Source organism: Thalassophryne amazonica, chromosome 18, assembly GCF_902500255.1.
Source record: "Thalassophryne amazonica chromosome 18, fThaAma1.1, whole genome shotgun sequence".
Classification (NCBI taxonomy): Eukaryota; Metazoa; Chordata; class Actinopteri; order Batrachoidiformes; family Batrachoididae; genus Thalassophryne; species Thalassophryne amazonica.
The window spans coordinates 31,404,032-31,426,711 of NC_047120.1; the positions used below are offsets into that span (position 1 = coordinate 31,404,032).

At 41.0% G+C, this 22,680-nt stretch overlaps 1 protein-coding gene across 1 annotated transcript in view; it reads left to right on the forward strand.

Moving 5' to 3' along the window:
* Positions 1-22,680, forward strand: part of LOC117530562 (proteasome activator complex subunit 4B-like) — a 140,318-nt gene that overhangs the window by 52,615 nt on the left and 65,023 nt on the right. The window contains exons 14-18 of the mRNA XM_034193454.1: positions 9,522-9,586; positions 9,771-9,921; positions 14,035-14,133; positions 14,816-14,885; positions 20,305-20,372. Coding sequence (XP_034049345.1) covers positions 9,522-9,586; positions 9,771-9,921; positions 14,035-14,133; positions 14,816-14,885; positions 20,305-20,372 — 453 coding nt within the window. The remainder of the gene's footprint in view (positions 1-9,521; positions 9,587-9,770; positions 9,922-14,034; positions 14,134-14,815; positions 14,886-20,304; positions 20,373-22,680) is intronic.

A 22,680-nucleotide genomic window follows, 5' to 3' on the forward strand; every position in this document is an offset into this window, starting at 1 on the left:
TTCCAGAAAGGGCCAAGAGGGTGCAGGTTTGCTTTGCAGCCACTGATTCCACCAGGTGATTTCAGTGAAATCACCTGGTGGAATCAGTGGCTGCAAAGCAAACCTGCACCCTCTTGGCCCTTTCTCAGAGGTGTCAAGTAAGGAAGTACAAATACTTCGTTACTGTACTTAAGTACACTTTTTAGGTATCTATTCTTTACTCCATTACTTATTTTTCTGCCTACTTCTGACTTCTACTTATTACATTTTCACACAAGTATCTGTACTTTCTATTCCTTACATTTTTAAAACAAACAGCCTCGTTACTCTTGGCTTCAGCGCCGGTGGATGTGCGCTGAGGTGTCAGCGCACATCTACCGGCGCGGCTCCACCTGAAGCCCGAGGCGCCAGCGCAGTTCCACCGGCGCGGCTTTACCGAGGCGCCAGCGCGGAGTTATCTGACCATGGGTCCGAAGAAGGCACTAACGGCGGAGGAGGGAGACGATATCAAGAAGTCCCTGGACTTTTTGTCTGAGGAAATCTCTGTTGTTAAAATGCAGCAGAAATCCATTATGGAGCTGGTGGAAGAAGTGAAGGCTCTCCGGATCCAGAATGCCAAGAAAGACCGGCGTCTGGTGCACCTGGAGAACCGTGTTGCGGAGTTGGAACAGTACACAAGGATGAACGACATTATTACAGGAATTCATATTAAACCTTGATCCTACGCACGGGCGGTGTCAGAAGACAGCGGAGGGGAGGCCAGTGAGCAGGAGGCCAGCTCAGTGGAACAACAGGTGGCTGACTTCCTGCAATCTAAAGATATTCAAATGGACTGTAATAACATTGAAGCGTGCCACCCCCTGCCCAGGAGAGAGGATGGAGACAAGCGAGCTGTTATAATGAGGTTTGTCAACAGAAAACATAAAATGGCATTGTTAAAACAGGGACGTAAACTCAAAGGAACAAACGTATTCATCTGTGAACATCTGACCAAAAGAAACGCAGACATCGCCAGGAAAGCTCGTCTCTTACAAAAGCAGGCAAAAATTCAACAGACGGACATCCAACTGCAAAACATTCATCAAACTGAACGGAACACCAGAACAAGCGAAGGTTATGGTAATCAGGAACATCGAGGAACTGGACAAATACGATCAATAAGGTATGAGGACACAAACACATCACAACACCATGACACAGACCAGAGGAACCTATTCATCTACTACAGGGGTGGGCAACCTGTTCCAGAAAGAGCCAAGAGGGTGCAGGTTTTCTTTGCAGCCACTGACTCCACCAGGTGATTTCACTGATTAACTGATTCCATCTGCTCAAAGTGATATTAATCAGTAAAATCACCTGGTGGAGTCAGTGGCTGCAAAGAAAACCTGCACCCTCTTGGCTCTTTCTGGAACAGGTTGCCCACCCCTGATCTACTACATCATCTACATCTGGAGACAAGAAGGATATAACTCACAGGATTGCTGATCATGGAAAACTAGAACTGAGAACATTTAAATACACAGACCACAATGTACTGGACTTGGAGCACGATATAGACTCGGACAATAATTTCTTCTCAAATCTCAATGACAGTTGTTGCTAATATACATATGAACAGTTTAATCGGATCATTAAAACGGATAACAAATTATCAATAATCCATTTCAACAGCAGAAGTCTGTATGCAAACTTTAACAACATTAAAGAATATTTAAGTCAATTTAAAAAAATATTTAACATAATTGCTATATCAGAAACATGGATCAATGAAGATAAAGGAATGGATTTTGAACCAATCGAAGCAGTGGTTCGCAGATTGAAGCAATGCTTCAACCTATTGTTTCGTTTATTCTTTCTTTCTTTCGCTTAATTTTCCCCCGCTAAAACCCTAAAGAGCATACTTCTGTGAGTATTATTTACCTTTTCTATGGTAAACCGACCTGTTATGGTCTTCTGAAACAGTTGATAGATGTATTTTATAACTTAAAAACGGGAGCGACGCTAATGCGTTAGCATGTCTATGGCATTTTCAATGTTAAAAGTTAGCATGAAGCAGTTCCAGTTGTCATCACGTTCGGGTGCATTTGTTTTCAAATTGTAATATTTCTTAAATTTATTTTTGTTTATATATTAATAATCTAATGATTATTATATACAATTTCAGAGAAAGAGACCAAAAGAACCTGAATAGAAACACAACAGAAAATAAAATATAAAAGCAACTAACAATGAACATACATAAATACATACATACATAAATAAGTGTTTCCTGTGAACACCTAGTGACTCTCACACCTCCATTTCATCCCTGTCTTATTTAAGTTTAATGACAGTTTGTTTCGGTCAAACCATATTTTCAATGTGTTAATTTCTTCAGTGATTTCCTCCAGAACTATCTGCCAAACTAGAAAACTGCTGCATCCTAGTAAGAGCAGAATACTACTGGAATGAATCTGAATAAGGAAAGTTGTTTTTTTTTCTTCACTAAATAGATGCTGCACTCACTGCAGTTTATCGTCTGGAATAGTCCCAGATTGCATTTCAGAGCTTCTAGAATTGAAACATTTTCGTGCAGGTGGTGTTGGGGGGTAATTTGGGGTTTTGGGTCTTGGGCCACATGTAGAACGAATCAGTTTTTAAATTAAGCTTTCAATTCATATAGTGGCATCTACCTTTTTTTTTTTTAAAAGGTTACTTTATACTTTTATACTTTAAGTAGGTTTTCTAGCACATACTTTTTCACTTTTACTTGAGTAAAGAGGTCAAGTTGATACTTCAACTTTTACCAGAGTGTTTTTAAACTGCAGTATCTATACTTGTACTTAAGTAACAAATGTGTGTACTTTTGAAACCACTGCCCTTTCTGGAACAAGTTGTCCACCTCTGGCCGAAAGCCACCACATTGATGTTTCTGATTAAATGGTGTGGTTATTTTTTTAATCTTTCTTCTCATGCAAATCCCTTAAAACTTGGTAATGACTCTTCAGCAAATGGAATGTTATCTCTGCTAGTCACTACAAACAACCCATAGCTACCTGATTTTGTCATTTTCTCATCTCTACATACTCTTTATTGAAATTAATGGTGCTCAGACTCATTAACATTATTACAGTACCTCACAGCTGTTTTCTATTTAAACATTTAGTTGCTGAATGATGTTCTATATGTAGAATGAAGCAACACTCCCTTTGTGCTGTGAGCTTTTCTGTCCCCTGTTTATAATTTTGGTCTTGCCACATGTGCATGTTTAGTGCATGAGATTTCCATGCATGCATGTTTCACCGTCCTGCCCTGTGAAGCCATTACATCTCCCTACTTTTATAAAGAGATAATAGTACTTGCTAATCACTGCACAGCTCTTGAATTTCTTTCACAATTTTAGATGGCAGTGACCATCCAGAAATGCGCACAAAAATCACATTGAGAAGCTAAACTTCTCACTAAGAATGTCGTCTGAGTAATATACTGTAAATTTGTTTTGTTTTGTTGTCTCCCATGTTGTTTTCACCAAATTTTGATGCTGCCATCTGAATATTGCAGCAGAATTCCAACTGAATGATTCCACACAGATGCTGAGATGAACAGGTGATAATTTATTCAATACAAAACCGTAGAAACAGGTGAAAAATACAAAAGTAACTGGACTCATACATTCACCAGCCATTTTTGTAGGTGCACCTACTTTAAGACTGGATTGAACCAAGCTTTTGTTTGAAAACTGGTGCATTTTTCATTCGAAAAATATGTTTGTGAACCGACTTGTTCGTAAAGAGATCACTTCGAAAACTGAGGTTCCAGTGTGCTCTTCTGCCACATCCCTTGGTTAAAACAAGTGTTTACTTCAATTACTAAATTCATTTGATTGGACATGAATTGAAAAGGCACATACCTGTCTAAATATAAGGTCCCACAGTTGACAGTGCATGTCAGAGCACAAACCAAGCATGAAGTCAAAGGAATTGTCTGTAGACCTCCAAGACAGGAATGTCTCGACGCAAATCTGGGGAAATGTACAGAAACATTTCTGCTGCTTTGAAGGTCCCAATGAGCACAGTGGTGTCCATCATCCCTAAATGGAAGACGTTCGGCTCCACTAGGACTCTTCCTAGAGCTGGCCGCCCTTCCAAACTGAGTGATCGGGGCAGAAGGGCCTTAGTCAGGGAGGTGACCAAGAACCCAATGGTCACTCTGTCAGAGCTCCAGCATTCCTCTGTGGAGAGCGGAGAACCTTCCAGAAGGACAACCATCTCTGCAGCAATCCACCAATTAGGCCTGTATGGTAGAGTGACCAGACAGAAGTCACTCCTTAGTAAAAGGCACATGGCAGCCTGCCTGGAGTTTACCAAAAGGCACCTGAAGGACTCCCAGACCATGAGAAACAAAATTCTCTAGTCTGATGAGAAAAGATTGAACTCTTTGACGTGAATGCCAGGTGTCATGTTTGGAGGAAACCAGGCACCATCCCTACAGTGAAGCATGGTGGTGGCAGCATCATGCTGTGGGGATGTTTTTCAGCAGCAGGAACTGGGAGACTAGTCAGGATTGAGGGATGCAGGAATGTACAGAGACATCCTGGATGAAAACTTGCTCCAGAGTGCTCTTGACCTCGGATTGGGGCGACGGTTCATCTTTCAGCATGATAATGACCCTAAGCCAAGATATCAAAGGAGTGGCTTCAGGACAACCCCCGTGAATGTTCTTGAGTGGCCCAGCCAGAACCCAGATGTGAATCTGATTGAACATCTCTCGAGAGATCTGAAAATGGCTGTGCACTGACGATCCCCATCCAACCTGATGGAGCTTGAAAGGTGCTGCAAAGAGGAATGGGCAAAACTGCCCAAAGACAGGTGCACCAAGCTTGTGACATCATATTCAAGAAGACTTGAGGCTGTAATTGCTGCCAAAGGTGCATCAACAAAGTACTGGACAAAGGGTCTGATTACTTGGATATATGTGATTTCTTAATTTTTTATTTTTAATAAATTTGCAAATATTTCAAAAAAACATTTTTCATGTTATCATTATGGGGTGTTGTGAGTAGAATTTTGAGGGGAAAAAAATAATTTGCTCCATTTTGGAATAAGGCTATAACATAACAAAATGTGGAAAAAGTGAAGCACTGCGAATACTTTCTGGATGGACTGTAAGCACTTGAACATGTGTATGGAATGAAGTGGCTGGTGAGCACAAAATTGAAAGGTTGAGGTAAAACTGGGTGTGAATGATTTAAGTTAAGATTAAATTCTATGGAACTTGTATCAAGACTGGAGTGTTGTGGGTGGGGTGCCTGGCGTGCCTGGCTGGCTTTTGTTTGTCTTTTGTTTTCTGTCTTTTGTTTTTCCTTCCAGGTGGCATGCGTTCAGGACTGAGTGGCTGTGTGGCTGAGTTATTAGGACCTCACCCTGATCACCTGAGGCTGGTCATGTGCAGCTCGTCAGGACTCACAGCTGTGGTGCATCTTTATGGATTGGGGCATGGTTGCATTTAAGTCTGGAGTACACAGTGTGTATTTGCCAGAGACTCGACCTTGTGACCAGACGGGTGAGATCGTCGTCTAGAGAGCCATCTCATCATCATGGATGCAGAGACCGTACCAGGTTTGATGCCATGGTCTGTGAAAGAGGAGGGGGTGAGGTCTCACGCTCGTCAGCACACTTCCTGAGGTACTTTAGGTTTTGTGACTAACATGAGTACAGTCAGCAAATGTGGTGTCCCTCACACCTTATTATATTGAGCTGTTATGTTAGTCGTTTAATCAGCTTCCACTGCAGTGGAGAATTGAACTGGGTGTTCCATGCCTGCAGGGTGGGAAGCTGATTGGTAATTAAGCCAGGAAGTGTTTGCTGTTTATGTACACCTTTGAGTGGTCTCTCTGTGTGTGGAGTGGTGGACTCACATGATGGTTTCTTCTTTCACAGACTCGGTTGGTCGCGGCCACCTGGGGGGTGTCGGCGGGGTCCTTGGGTCCGAACTGTTCTGGCTCCGGACTGTTTGTGCTGCTGGGAGCGCACCGTTATTCCACCTCGCCAGACCGCGCACTTATTTGTTGTTATTTAGCACTCACTGTTATGTTATTAAATTCTGTTATCCTTTGTACCATGCTCTGTTTCCTTTTTGCTGGGTCCTGTCAAACGCTGGTCGGTACTCCGCCCGCATCCGACACATAACAGTAGTCTCTGGCCAATACATCACGGACCCAGCGGTAGCAGAGGCGGTACTGCGCCGGGAAGGTGGCAGCAGACGTCAGAAGTTATCCGGATCAGTTGCGGGTGCTCTCCGCCCGGATGGTGCGTGTCGGAGAACCCATTATTGAATAGTGATTTGAGCTCTCTTGCAGCCATGTTCCTGTAGTGTTGCCTTATCCGTGGGTTGTTGTGGAGTGTGAATAGCGACGGCTTCGCATCACACTTCGACCGGATAAGAGGTAAAACGGGAGCTGCATGAGTGTGTCTTTAATGGGTGAACGCGCACGGCGGAGTTCTGTGGCACGGGTCGCTGTGCTTCCTGTTGTTACAGTTGTAGCCCCGTCTCCCCGGGTGAAGATAGCTACTGCGTCTGTTGTATCAGCTCCGGCGTAATTTGGTTGAAGCACATTTTGGTTGTGTGTTACACGTAGCTGCGCACAGGGAAAGCAGCGTGAGTTGTTTTCTCGGTTACCAAAGGGGTTTTTTATTTTTAGCACTTTGGCTCCCCCTGTTGGTGACTGAGTCACATTACCGTCATAGCTCTTAAGGTGGAACAGGTGTGTTCCATTTGTTTGAGCTTGACGGTAATGTGACTCAGTCACCAACAGGGGGAGCCAAAGTGTTCTGGGGTCGTGACCTTGCAGGCTGTCTGGAGCATAGAAGGGACCCAGGTAACCTTATGTTAGTCTGTTAGTCTTTCTTTTTATTTCTTTGGTTTCACCTCCCAGGGTTTGATGGGACGGTCCTCTGGGGGGTGATGGGGGGGTAATTGGGTTGTTTTTTCTTTTTTCTTTGGTGGCGCCGTTTTGTGCCGTCTGCCATTACCGCTGTTCCACTCCTCCCGGTTGACTTCTGGGGTATAGTCGTGGTTGGTGACACTGGACGTACTTCCAGTTTCCACTGCGCCGAGGGGGTGGGGTTGGGGTTGTTTTGTTTGTATGTTTTTTTTTCTTTTGTTTTTTCCCCCCAGTTTCCGCCCTCAGTGTGTGACTGTGGTGTCCTCTTGGGGGGGAAAGGGCTGTGGGTCCATCTAGCCATAGACGGCCGGGGCTGGGTCCGTTAGTCATGAGGGGGGGGCGTCTCCTGGGGTTTGATGGAACGGTCCTCTGGGAGGCGCTGGGAGTCCCCGTGGGTGACTTTGGATCCCAGAGGGACCTCGGCTGTGGTTATTACTCCTGGAGCTGGCGGGATGTCCTCTGGGGGTGTTGGTCCCTACATGGGGGGGGGGGGGGGGGTGTTAGCGTTTTTTGTTTGCAAGCTTAAGTTTGGGTTGTGTTTTTCTTTTCTCCTCTTCCCGGGGTTTGATGGGACGGTCCTCTGGGGGGGGGGGGTTTGGTTGTTTGTGTTTGTCTTTTTTGTTTTATGACTAAACAGACTTTAAACATGGTTGGACAAAGGCTGACCGCACAGGTTTAAGAACTCCTGGCCACACCTGTGCAAATTGATTGACAGAAACAAAGGCAAAGATGCAGTCAGAGGTGAAGACGTCAACAGTTCTGTTAAATGAAGATTCAGTTGGAAGATGAATGCAGATACTGTTTCCAGCCATGGTCCCTGGAGGGGGGTGTTTTTCCTGGGCCAGGTTTGTGTGGTCACCGGGAGGCTTCCCGTGAGGGTGGGGTGCTGTTGTGGCTGGGGTGCCTGGCGTGCCTGGCTGGCTTTTGTTTGTCTTTTGTTTTTCCTTCCAGGTGGCATGCGTTCAGGACTGAGTGGCTGTGTGGCTGAGTTATTAGGACCTCACCCTGATCACCTGAGGCTGGTCATGTGCAGCTCGTCAGGACTCACAGCTGTGGTGCATCTTTTTGGATTGGGGCATGGTTGCATTTAAGTCTGGAGTACACAGTGTGTATTTGCCAGAGACTCGACCTTGTGACCAGACGGGTGAGATCGTCGTCTAGAGAGCCATCTCATCATCATGGATGCAGAGACCGTACCAGGTTTGATGCCATGGTCTGTGAAAGAGGAGGGGGTGAGGTCTCACGCTCGTCAGCACACTTCCTGAGGTACTTTAGGTTTTGTGACTAACATGAGTACAGTCAGTAAATGTGGTGTCCCTCACACCTTATTATATTGAGCTGTTATGTTAGTCGTTTAATCAGCTTCCACTGCAGTGGAGAATTGAACTGGGTGTTCCATGCCTGCAGGGTGGGAAGCTGATTGGTAATTAAGCCAGGAAGTGTTTGCTGTTTATGTACACCTTTGAGTGGTCTCTCTGTGTGTGGAGTGGTGGACTCACATGATGGTTTCTTCTTTCACAGACTCGGTTGGTCGCGGCCACCTGGGGGGTGTCGGCGGGGTCCTTGGGTGCGAACTGTTCTGTCTCAGGACCGCTTGTGCTGCTGGGAGCGCACTGTTATTCCACCTCGCCAGACCGCGCACTTATTTGTTGTTATTTAGCACTCACTGTTATGTTATTAAATTCTGTTATCCTTTGTACCGTGCTCTGTTTCCTTTTTGCTGGGTCCTGTCAAACGCTGGTCGGTTCTCCGCCCGCGTCCGACACATAACATGGAGGCTGTTATTTAATTTTTAAAAAAGGGATTTACTTTGAATTCAGTGCTACAGAAAAACAGGATATGTTCAATCTGGTTCGTGACTCGATGACTGTAATCTGGGGTGATGGAATGAACATGGTTATTTGTACAGAGGGAAAAAAAAATCACGATTATGCATCCCAAAAGCACTACACATGAGTAGGATCTGAGCTTTGCCTTTTTTTTTAGTTTAGTTTTTACTATTATAGTTATTATTATTAGTAGTAGTAGTAGTAGTAGTACTATTATAAGAAGACGCATCAAGCAGACCAGAATCAGTGGGGTGCCCATCTGTTTTGGCCATAATAACAAAAATAAATTAAAATAAAACAAAGCACAACAAACAATTGACAAATGTAGAGACAGAAATGTTGCAGCTGAACAACTGTGTGCATGTTAGTGTCCAGTGACGACAAGAACTAATGTCTGAAAAAGCAACCAAGAGGTGAAGAGTAGAGTCCCAGTAAAATGGACCACAACTGGCAAGTCTGTGTTTTCAGGTCTGAGGTGTGATGGTCCAGACCTCATACAGCTCCCACATAGACCTCCCCCACACATCCCAGTCATGGATGGATGGATGGATGGTTTTGTGTGGATCTGGATGGATCAGGATCCAGTGAAGATAAGTTCAAATCAGGAGGCATTGGGTAGTTTAAAGGATTATAGGCCAAAGATTTGGAATATATGTTGACAGCCAGCTACAGAACACAACAAAATCAACTGAGTCAGATGCAAGTGAAAGAAATCCATATAATTTGCAACAAAGTGAAGCAGATTATGCAAATGTCACAGCTTCTCATCTCTTTTATTCTTTATTTTTCAGATTGAGAAAAGTCTGTGTTTTGCTTCAGCTGAGTTTGAAGACTTTATTCTCCAGTTTCTGGACAGGTAGAGACACGCACTTAAGTTGGGCTGTCACTTGGTAAAGAGACATCTACTTTTTAATGTGAATGTGTCTCCTTCTCCTTGGAAGGCACCAGAATGCACTGCTGGCTCTGTTAGCCATGTAAAACAGACTTTAATTTGACATTTTCAGTTTTTGGTAGCTGATATTTTCAGTATTTCTGTGCAGGTGTTTTGTCCTGATAGGCAGCAGCACACTGGAACAGACGAGAGATGAGACTGAGGCGGATACCCAGACCCAGCTGGAGAGGCTGGTGGAACTCGGCATCTCCTCGACTGTTAGCACCGTTCTGACTCAGTGCTCCACAAAAATATACAAGGTACCAAACACACAGATGCTACGCTGGTGACAGACCAGAAGGATCGCTGCTACTAGCACCACTGTGCAAACATGAAACATGAGCTAATTATAGGCCAATCTCCAACCTTCCTTTTCTCTCAAAAATTCTTGAAAGGGTAGTTGTAAAACAGCTAACTGATCATCTGCAGAGGAATGGTCTATTTGAAGAGTTGCAGTCAGGTTTTAGAATTCATCATAGTACAGAAACGGCATTAGTGAAGGTTACAAATGATCTTCTTATGGCCTCAGACAGTGGACTTATCTCTGTACTTGTTCTGTTAGACCTCAGTGCTGCTTTTGATACTGTTGACCATAAAATTTTATTACAGAGATTAGTGCATGCCATAGGTATTAAAGGCACTGCGCTGCGGTGGTTTGAATCATATTTATCTAATAGATTACAATTTGTTCATGTAAATGGGGAATCTTCTTCACAGACTAAGGTTAATTATGGAGCTCCACAAGGTTCTGCGCTAGGACTGATTTTATTCACTTTATACATGCTTCCCTTAGGCAGTATTATTAGAACGCATTGCTTAAATTTTCATTGTTACGCAGATGATACCCAGCTTTATCTATCCATGAAGCCAGAGGACACACATCAATTAGCTAAACTGCAGGATTGTCTTACAGACATAAAGACATGGATGACCTCTAATTTCCTGCTTTTAAATTCAGATAAAACTGAAGTTATTGTACTTGGCCCCACAAATCTTAGAAACATGGTGTCTAAACAGATCCTTACTCTGGATGGCATTACCCTGACCTCTAGTAATACTGTGAGAAATCTTGGAGTCATTTTTGATCAGGATATGTCCTTCAATGCGCATATTAAGCAAATATGTAGGACTGCTTTTTTGCATTTGCGCAATATCTCTAAAATTAGAAAGGTCTTGTCTCAGAGTGATGCTGAAAAACTAATTCATGCATTTATTTCCTCTAGGCTGGACTATTGTAATTCATTATTATCAGGTTGTCCTAAAAGTTCCCTGAAAAGCCTTCAGTTAATTCAAAATTCTGCAGCTAGAGTACTGACAGGGACTAGAAGGAGAGAGCATATCTCACCCATATTGGCCTCTCTTCATTGGCTTCCTGTTAATTCTAGAATAGAATTTAAAATTCTTCTTCTTACTTATAAGGTTTTGAATAATCAGGTCCCATCTTATCTTAGGGACCTCATAGTACCATATCACCCCAATAGAGCGCTTCGCTCTCAGACTGCAGGCTTACTTGTAGTTCCTAGGGTTTGTAAGAGTAGAATGGGAGGCAGAGCCTTCAGCTTTCAGGCTCCTCTCCTGTGGAACCAGCTCCCAATTCGGATCAGGGAGACAGACACCCTCTCTACTTTTAAGATTAGGCTCAAAACTTTTCTTTTTTACTAAAGCTTTTAGTTAGGGCTGGATCAGGTGACCCTGAACCATCCCTTAGTTATGCTGCTATAGACTTAGACTGCTGGGGGGTTCCCATGATGCACTGAGTGTTTCTTTCTCTTTTTGCTCTGTATGCACCACTCTGCATTTAATCATTAGTGATTGATCTCTGCTGTCTTCCACAGCATGTCTTTTTCCTGATTCTCTCCCTCAGCCCCAACCAGTCCCAGCAGAAGACTGCCCCTCCCTGAGCCTGGTTCTGCTGGAGGTTTCTTCCTGTTAAAAGGGAGTTTTTCCTTCCCACTGTCGCCAAGTGCTTGCTCACAGGGGGTCGTTTTGACCGTTGGGGTTTTTCTGTAATTATTGTATGGCTTTTGCCTTACAATATAAAGCGCCTTGGGGCAACTGTTTTGTGATTTGGCGCTATATAAATAAAATTGATCTGATTTGATTTGAACATGAAGCCAAAACAGCAGTCATAAAACAGCAGGCCAAAATACCATTCTGCATCAGACAGCCAAAATATCACAGCAAAACCAGTATTTATTAAAGGGGACATATTTTCCAAAAATTGCTTTGGCAGTTATGTTGAGGTTTCATGTTAAATATCATCAAAGTCACACAACTCTATCTGTACAAGTCTAAATCAAAATTTACTACTGAAGTGGCTCTGGGTTTTTATTTTTTTATTTATTGTTCATTTTTGATGATGTACATTATAGGACTTCATATCTGGGCTCCTGCTTGCTCTCTAAGACACGCCCACTGTACAAGTCTACAATCTGTCACGCACATTTCTCATGCTTGGACTACTTCAGTGAGTAGCTCAGTGGATGAGCAGTTAGGCTAACCAATATGTAGACCTGGGTTTGATTCCCGGTTGCCCTACCTGTCTGTGTTCTTGGACACTTTAGTGTTCCAGTTCACACAGCTGTATGTAAATACGTAAAGTAACCTCAATCAGACTTTCTTCCTGTCCAATCGTAGCAGACTTTCATTTGCTTTTGTCCACAGAATCTGGGGATAAGCCATATTTACCATAGTTTCTGGACCGTATGTTGCAACAAAGAAGTACTTGGGTCTCTCCAAAAAGGCATCATCAAGAGGAAACAAATATATAAGCACATCAATCTATAACTCATTTATTTTTGAAACCTGGTGCTGCTTCATGCAACAAAATGCAAATTGAATTTAATTGGTGCATTATTTATTTACAAGGCAATCACTACATTAATGACCAGAACAGCCAAATTAACGTTACTGTATGCATCACAACGGAATTAGGAATAAAGTACTTGTCACCAATGAACACACAAAAACTTCAAGGAGCTAAACGTGCATGGTTACCTCACTAAACATAATTAACCTTTGTTATTGATTATACATGTTTAAAACATTATAGTTAGCCTTACTTTAGCCTAGCTGTCTTCCTCTTTGCTATACAACTGTTCCATAAAGTGCAAACAAGTTGAGTGTTGAATATTGCTAAGGTTATTTCCCCTCTTTATTCAAGAATATATGAATGTCAGTCCCTGCCTTTATTTAGGAGTGTGGTCTTTCAGTTTGAGAGCATTATTTATTAATTGTCACTCATTCTTTAAAACCTCATTCCGATCTTCTTCTTCTTGTATTCCAGTGGTTCATGTCCAACTTAACTGACATTATCGCCGCCACCTTCTTTTCCTGAATGTGGGTCAAACATACCTCATTCAACATAGTATAGCTTGTCATGCATGTAAATGGTGCCAGCTTGTGGCAGTACATAATATTTTTTTATATACAAGATATACAGTTTTGACATATTCACCTTCAAAGTCCACAAAATACACTGATTTCACACTGTAAAAAAAATTACACTTTCTCCCATTTATTTTAGGGGTGGAACCTGATGATGACACAAAAATTCCTCACAGCTTGAGATTTTGTAGCATTTATCAGAGGCAGGTGAAATCATGCTGATTTCCTCATGTTTATAATATAATTCCTCTGAGCATACAGTACAAATAAAACAAAATGCATCAATATTTTCATAATTATTTCTTTATTTAGAATAGTCAGCTCATTTAACATTTTATTTACAAGTAATACACACTTTAAACTCAAACTAAAAGTAAATCTTTACAACTTGATATAAATTAAATAAAAACATCAAAGACAAGATGATGGGTTGCATATGTAATTGTCCCCTATAACACGTGTAAATAAACTGTTTTACTGCCAGTTTTCTTTAGACAAGTTAGGAGATGGATACATGAACATTTCCAAGTCATGGAATATGTCTTTGTCTTTATTTGCATCAGTCTTTAACAAACAGTATAGCACTGTATGGTAACTCAAATACTAAGCGACTGTGCAAGAAGAGTGAGGGAAGCCACCAAGATACCCAAACAACCCAGAAGAAGTTTTAGTTACATTGCAAGTTTTGTATTTTGCCTCACCAGCTATACAGCTTCATGATGAAGATTTTCTCTAAAAGAAGACTTGAAAGTTCAGCTACAATTTGCCAGAAGGTTCATCTGAGATACAAGCCTAGATTTCGGGTGGGCAACTTGTTCCAGAAAGGTTACCCCCTGCTCTCAGCTTCACTCCACTATGAAGCTGAGAGCAGTGATGCAAAATGCAAAACATCTGTTCACCCTGCAAGACACTTTGGGCCTTGTTGAAAAAACATACTGTTGTGTTTTGCTTTTTGGACCAAAATATTTGAACACCCTTGTCTTTAGGTGGCGCTGCAAAAAGTGTATACTTTTTCCACCTCAAACACCTTTGAGACGTGCGTGTCAGGCAGGATGGTGGCTCACATGTGCAGGGCTGCAGCAAAGGTACGTGCAGTAGGGAGGACATTTCATTTCTGCATTTCAGTTTCATTTTTCGTTTTTGAAAATATGAGCACCAGCGGATTAGCAGCAATGCTTCACAAGCAACTTGACAGGCATGTTTGTGTTTATTTTGTGTTGTGGGTTTCATGCATGTTCATAGATGCCAACATGACCCCAAGATGGAAGTTCAGTTGTCCCCACTTGTATCTATGTTTTAGATTTAGCGCAAAGGCCAGTTTTTGTTTTTTTAATTGTTGTTTGACTAAATATTTGACCAGTTTTTTGATTAGATTAGATCAAACTTTATTACGTAATCCCTTGGGAACACTCCGGCAGGGAAATTGAGGAGAGAAATTGATAGTTACTTATGGAAATTTTGCCCACTGAAAAGATTACTTTGTTGATCCTATAACTTGCCCAGATGGTCACAGGGAATATAATCACAGAAGAAAGAATTGGGTGTAATCTTTAGGATTACACCTATTATACCCATAAGATTGTGGTATTATTGTCAGAAAATTAGTCATAAAATGATGATAGTGTTTGTTTGTGTGTCATTTATTTCGATTCCATTCTGCAACATACATATTTTGTTAATATTTTCATGTGTTTACTTCTCTGAATAAGAATAAATCTTAACAACACTGTGAATAATTAATTTTATAATTGTGTTGTGTGTTTTCAGTGTAATCCGGCTGAGTCTCTTCGTCTGTTTGTTCCTCACTGCTGTGGCGTCATTTTCCACATTACTGACAGTCAGTACCACACTGTGTGTGTGTGTGTGTGTGTGTGTGTGTGTGTGTGTGTGTGTGTGTGTGTGTGTGTGTGTGTGTGTGTGTGTGTGTGGTGTGTGTGTGTGTGTGTGTGTGTGTGTGTGTGTGTGTGTGTGTGTGTGTGTGTGTGTGGAGTAGATGCTACTGACCTGTGCTGGCATAAAATCTTTTGAAGTCTCCAGAATCTCCTCATGTTTTCACCAGGGGGACTCTTGTACCTCGACTGCTTGTTACAAGCTGATGAGGATCATAAATCTCACTTTGCTTTGACCTCACAACATAACATCAGTTGTTAATAACCTCTGCCAACGAGGTTGGGTGGAAGTTACGCTTTCACCCCTGTTTGTTTTTTGTTTGTATGTTTGTGAACAGCCTGTAATCCCCAATTTTTCATATATCCTTATGACTTTTTACAGAGGATTCCTATCCTGATAGGCAAGAACTGATTCACTTTTCAAGTTCATAGGTCAACGGGCAAAATCAGGAAAAATCTTGGAAAATTGGAAAAATCCCTACTCTAACATTGAATGAACTTTCAGAAATTCATAACTTTTGTCAAAAAGATCAAATTTCTTTCATATTTGACAGAATTATGTAGGATAGTAAATGGACTGCATTTATATAGCGCTTTTCCATCTGCATCAGACGCTCAAAGCGCTTTACAATAATGCCTTACATTCATCCCGATGTCAGGGTGCTGCCATACAAGGCGCTCACTACACACCGGGAGCAATAGGGGATTAAAGACCTTGCCCAAGGACCCTTAGTGATTTTCCAGTCAGGCAGGGATTTGAACCCAGGATCTTCTGGTCTCAAGCCCAACACCTTAACCACTAGACCATCACCTGACAAAGTTTGATCCAGATCTGATCCGGATTACAGATTTTGTGGGCATTTAAGATTAACATTAAAACCCCCTTTTAATGTATATTTTACATTATATCTTTATCAAATGTGCCCCGATCACTCTCATATTTGAAAGTGAGGTGCAGACTGGCACTCACTGTCACCTGACAAAGTGTGATCCAGATCTCATCCGGATTACTGATTTTGTGGCCATTTAGATTTAACATTGAAAATCCAATTTGGTGTACATTTTGCATTATATCTCAATCAAAAGTGCCTCAGTCACTCTCATTTGTGACAATAAGGTGCAAACTGGCACTCTGAATGAATAGACTAAGTTTGATCTGCATCTGAGCTGTATTGTGGATTCAGTGGATATTTGATTTTAACATTGAAAAGCCCTTTTGAGCTATATTTTGTATTATATTTTAGCTTATGAAAACTCACTTCTAACAGGACTTTGACCTTGACAATGGTTTCCAAGGTAGAAATTTGTGGAAATGGAAACTAGTGCTCTCTACGGACGCAGTGCTCTACTTAACAGCACAAATGCTGTAACAAATGAACTAACTAACTTAACAGACTTGTAAACATCGCTGATTGACAGTACGACTCAAACTCTGTCATTAAGTCATACATAGGTTGTGCTCTAAATCACTGGGACAAGTCTACCAGGGATTTTGTGGTATTAGGAGTTGATTTTCCACAACAGCAACTAGATTGTGAGTGACCAAATTCTCTCCATCCAGTCAGTCATGCCTGCTCTTCTGGAAATACCCAAAACCTTGTGGAAATTTGGAACTAATTTTGCTGTCACAGCAAGTAAAACGGTGTCCTGCTGTCTTACATACTGATCAATCAGTGCCATTTAATGTAGAAAGTTCCACTCCTGACTGTGCTACAACACAAAGTGCAACAAGCGAGGTAGCAACCAAAAAAAATACAATTCCAAGTCATTCCAATCAAGTTGGGACTGTAAGGAAAATTTAAATCGTAAAAAAGAAATAGCAGTAATTCTTGCATTTACTTTGACTTCTATTTCATTGCAGACAGTATGAAACCAAGATATTGAAGGGACTTTTTTGTGGTTAACTTCCATTTCATTTTCTGCATTTCAGGGCTGCAACACATTCCAGAAAAGTTTAGATGCTAAAGCATTTACTATTTTCATTGTAATGTTGCCATTCTTTTTCACAACACTTAAAAGATGTTTAAGTATTGATGATACCAAGCAATGAAGTGTGTCAAGTGTTATTTTTGTCCCATTTTTTCCTGCAGACACATCTTCAGATGAGTAAGGTTGTTGTTGATTTATTTATTTATTTTTTAATTTCCAAATTCTCCACACATTACTATGACTGGGGACAGGTCAGGACTCCAGACAGGCCAGTCCAGTATCCGTACTTTCTTCTTCCACAGCCAGACCTTTGTATTCTGTACAGAATGTGGTTTTGCAATGTCTCATTGTCTCATTGAAGAGGACATCCCTGGAAAAGATGTCCTCTTGAAGGCAACATATCTTGCTTTAAAATCCCAGTGTAGTTGCCTGCATTAATGGTGCCATCACAGAAGTGTAAATTACCACTGACACAGCCCCATACTATGACAAACACCGACTTTTGCACGTTACTGATAACAGTCTGGATGAGCGTTTTTGTGTTTGGTTTGGAGCACACAGTGTCCATTTCTTCCAAAAAAAGAATACACATTTCCACTACGTGATGGTCTGACCCAGATGCCTCTGATGCCACTTTTGGACAAGGTTAACATGCTCTAAGGTTTGTTTTTGCACAGTAAAGTTTTAAGTGGTATTTGTGAATGTAATTCTATATGCTCATTGCTTGGCAAAGGTTTCCCAAAGTAATCCCTTACCAATGTGGGAACATCAGTTATTGATGAGTGGTGGATGTTGAAGCAGTGCAGTATGAGGGTTCATAGAATTCTGAATGCTGAAATTCCTCCAGATTGCCCGAGATCATGCACTGTAGAGGGAGGAGTATTCAAATCCCATCCATTGTTTCTTTGAGGAACATTTTTATTAAACATTTCAATAGTTTTCTTACACATTGTTGATATTTGTAGATCTTCTGTCCAACTTTGTTCCACAAGACTCAGCCTTTCATGGATACTGCTTTTGTACTAAGTATTGATTACAATCACCCGCCGACATCACCTGTTTGAAATCACATCATTATTTTATTTTCTGCCTTCATCTCAACTTTTGTTTTGGAATGTGTTGCAGACTTGAAGTGTAGGAAGTATATTACAAAATCAAATGAAGGTGACCAAACAATCTTGGGTTCTTAGTCTCTGCAATGAAATAGAAATGGTAAATGGACTGCATTTATATAGCGCTTTTCCATCTGCATCAGACGCTCAAAGCGCTTTACAATTATGCCTCACATTCACCCCGATGTCAGGGTGCTGCCATACAAGGCGCTCACTACACACCGGGAGCAATAAGATAGAATAGAAGTCAAAGTATCATATTTTCCAGAGTATGTCATGTATTTTTTTTTTTTCCACTGATTTTGGGAGGACCTGCAACTTACACTCTGGTGTGACTTATATACCGTAAATTCACAAATTTGTTATTAATAATAGTAATTATAATGACTATTTATATTGAACTTTCCCAAGAATCGAAGCACTAAACAAAATAAACTCAAATAATAAAAGAATAAATTCTAGTAATAAAAAATATGCTACAACAGTGCACAAAAATCTCAAATTAAAGTGCTCATAACACATTTTGATACCTTACAGCCTTATTCCAAAATGGAGTAATTCTCTTTTTCTCCTCAAACTTCTACTCACAACACCCCATAATGACAACATGATTTTTTTTGAAAATTTATTAAATATAAAAACTAAGAAATCACATTTACATAGGTATTCACACACTTTGCTCCATACTTTGTTGACATACCTTTGACAGCAATTACAGCCTCAAGTCTTCTTGAATATGATGTCACAAGGTTGGCGCACCTATTGTTGGTCAGTTTTGCACATTCCCCTTTGCAGCACCTCTCAAACTCCATCAGGTTGGATGTGGAGCGTCGGTGCACAGCTATTTTCAGATCTCTCCAGAGGTCTGGGCTCTGGTTTGGCCACTCAAGGACATTCACAGAGTTGTCCTGAAACCACTCCTTTGATATCTTGGCTGTGTGCTTAGGGTCATTGTCCTGCTGAAAGATGAACTGTCACCACAGTCTGAGGTCAAGAGCGCTCTGGAGCAGGTTTTTATACAGAATTTGTTTGTACATTGCTGCATTCATCTTTCCCACAATCCTGACTAGTCTCCCAGTTCGTGCCACTGAAAAACATCCTCACAGCGTGATGCTGCCACCACCATGCTTCACTGTAGGGATGGTGCCTGGTTTCCTCCAAGCATGACGTCTGGCATTCATGCCAAAAAGTTCAATCTTTGTCTTATCAAACCAGAGAATTTTGTTTCTCATGGTCTGAGAGTCCTTCAGGTGCCCTTTGGCAAACTCCAGGTGGGCTGCCATGTGCCTTTTACTAAGGAGTGGCTTCTGTCTGGTCACTCTAGAATACAGGCCTGATTGGTGGATTGCTTCAGAAATGGTTGTTCTTCTGGAAGGGTCTCTCTCCACAGAGGAATGCTGGAGCTATGACAGAGTGATCATAAGTTCTTGGTCACCTCCCTGACTAAGGCCCTTCTCCCTCGATCACACAGTTTAGATAGGCAGCCAGCTCTAGGAAGAGTCCTGGTGGATCTGAACTTATTCCATTTATGGATGATGGAGGCCACTGTGCTCATTGGGACCTTCAAAGCAGCAGAAATGTTTCTGTATCCTTCCTCAGATTTGTGCCTCAAGACTATGCTGTCTTGGAGGTCTACAGACAACTCCTCTGACTTCTCTGCTCTGACATGCACTGTCAACTGTGGGACTTTATATGTAGACAGGTGTGTGTCTTTCCAAATTATGTCCAATGAACTGATTTTATCCCAGGTGGACTCCAATTAAGCTGTAGAAACATCTCAAGGATGATCAGTGGAAACAGGATGCACCTGAGGTCAATTTTGAGCTTCATGACAAAGGCTGTGAATACGGTTTTTGTTTTTAATAAATTTGCAAAAATCTCAAAAAAAATAATGTTTTTCATGTCATCATTATGGAGTGTTGTGAGTAGAATTTTTTTTTTTTTTTTGGGGGGGGGGGGGCGAAATTCATCCATTTAGGTATAAGTTTTAACAACAAAATGTGGAAGAAAGTGAAGTGCTGTGAATACTTTCCTGATGCACTATAAATGTAAGAATCAGGAATCATAAAATGTTCATCATTTTCTTCCACTAATGTAGTCTTATGACATTTAGCAAATAGTGGTCAAAGGATGCAAAATGGAGTATGAACATGTGACAACTTTAACAATAATGTTTAAATTAAGTATGTATGTTTATGTGAATCCCATAAACCCACAAGAAATGTCAGAACATACAAACAGCTACTAATTTTGTTGTAAAATAATAAGAAAATAAACTTGTCATTGCAGCCATACAATATGTAACGGGGCTTCTTTCTTTGTGTAGATGAGGAGCTGCAGAATGAAGAGGAGCTTGATAAGGAGCTGCTGTGGAACCTCCAGCTGCTGTCTGAGGTGAGAGAAGGACCTCCAAGTTAAAATAAATAAAATAAAAATTCCAGGAGATGCACTTTTATGGGCTGTGTAGCAAAAGAGGCCGATTGTGGAAACGTCGGTACTATACTCTCTTTTCCAGCGATGTTTCTTGTATTCCATGGCAAACCACATAAATCATCATTAACAGCAAAAATGACTTCAAAAGGGGCTTTCAGATATGACGAAGGAACTGGGCCTAGCAGATATCTGGCGACAACTCCACCCTAATGAGAGGGACTTCACTTTTATGTCTCAAGTACACAGAAGCTATTCGATGATAGACCTTTTCTCTTTAAAAAACTGAATTGTGTAGAGTAAAAGAAAGTACAATTCAGCCCTTCACAATCTCAGATCATGGCCCTGTGACCATGAAAATTAATTTGGGAGTAGTCAATCATTTTAGACACTGGAGCCTTAATGTCTCTTTACTAACAGATACAGACATTAGGCATGAAATTCAAGAGGCCTTGACTGAATACTTCACTATAAATGACGATGGTAGTGTCTCCCCCTCAGTTGTATGGCATGCCATTAAAGCCTCGATGAGAGGGAAGTTTATTTCTATAGGATCTAAAATAAAGAAACAAAGGAAAGCAAAACAGCAGGGATTGGAAGCTGAAATAAAAAGATTAACAAGGGAACACAAGCAATATAGAAAAGAAGACACTTTAAAAAAAAGTTAAGGGAAGTTAGACAACAAGTAGATGAAGCTCTGACATATAAGGCAGAGGCGGCTCTTTGATATACTAATAGAAAATATTGTGAAATGGGTAATAGAGCTAGCTTTTCAACTTAGAAAAGCCCAATCAAACCATGCAGTTCCCAAAATCAGGAACCCAGAAACCAGCCAGATTGAGACCGATCCAACTAAAATTCCAGGCTCGTTTGCAACATATTACAAACTCTGTATAGGGCTGAGGAACTATAGAACTCAAGGAAGAAAAAATTAGAGTTTCTGAGTCCCCTTAAACTGAATAAACTATCGAGTGAAGAAGCAGGACTATTAATAAAATCCATTACAGAAAGTGAAATCAAAGAAATCATTGCCAAATTAAAAAATAATAAATCACGGTTGGTTTTTCTGGAGAATACTACAAAATATTTATGAATGAACTTGCTCCCATATTGTGTAAATTATATAACTATGTAATAAAATCAGGAGATCCCCCAAATTCATAGTCGGAAGCCGTACTAACAGTCATACATAAGGAGGGAAAGGACCCCATTCAATGTGCCAGTTATCGCCCAATAAATTTACTCTGTGTGGATTATAAAATCCTGACTTCTATAATAGCTACCAGAATTCAAAAAATATTAAGAAATCAATACAGCCAGATCAAACTGGATTCATACTTGGATGCCAAGGAACAAACAACATAAGGAGAGCCCTTAACCTGCAGACAATAGCAGTAAGAGACAACCAACCATCAATGTTTCTCAGCTTAGATGCTGAGAAGGCATTTATTGAGTCGGCTGGGCATTTCTGAAGCTGACTCTGATGGACATGGATTTTTTAATAGAATTTGTTACCTGGATCAATCTATTGTACAAGGAACCTAGCTCCAAAGTTAGAGTTAATGGTCACTGTTCTAGTTGTTTCAGGATTGAGCAAGGTGTGAGACAGGGGGGCTCGTTGTCTCCCATATTATTTACCCTAAGCATTGAACCTCTGGCAGAGGCAATACGCCAAAATTTACAAATTGAAGGGATAGCAGATGAAGGAGGGTCAGTTCTTAAGATAGCTCTATTTGCAGATGATATTTTACTTTGGTAAAAAAAAAAAACACTTAGTTCCATTCCTGCACTTACGAAATGCCTACATGAATACGGGTCAGTGTCTGGATACAAAATTAATGAGACTAAAACAGAAGCCATGATGATTTCAGGTACCTGCACACACAATTAAATAACAATATCTCTTTTTACTGGTCCAAACAAGGATTTAGGTATTTGGGAATTATTATTACATCTAATCCCACTCACTTGTTTGAAGTCAATTACAGCAAATTAATTAGACAAATAAGAAATGATGTGACGCGTTGGGAGGTCCTTTCCCATTCTTTAATAGGTCAAGATTGTAAAAAATGAACCTATTGCCTAGACTTCTCTTCTTGTTTCAGTCCCTTCTGGTAAGAGTACCTGCTTTCACTTGAAACATGCTAGACAAACTAATCTTAACATTTATCTGTCAAAATAAGAGGCCGAAGGTTGAAATGCCTCCATCTACCTAAGGACAAGCACCCAATAGAGAATTGTAATTCCTTTCAACTTCTCCCTTATTTCACTG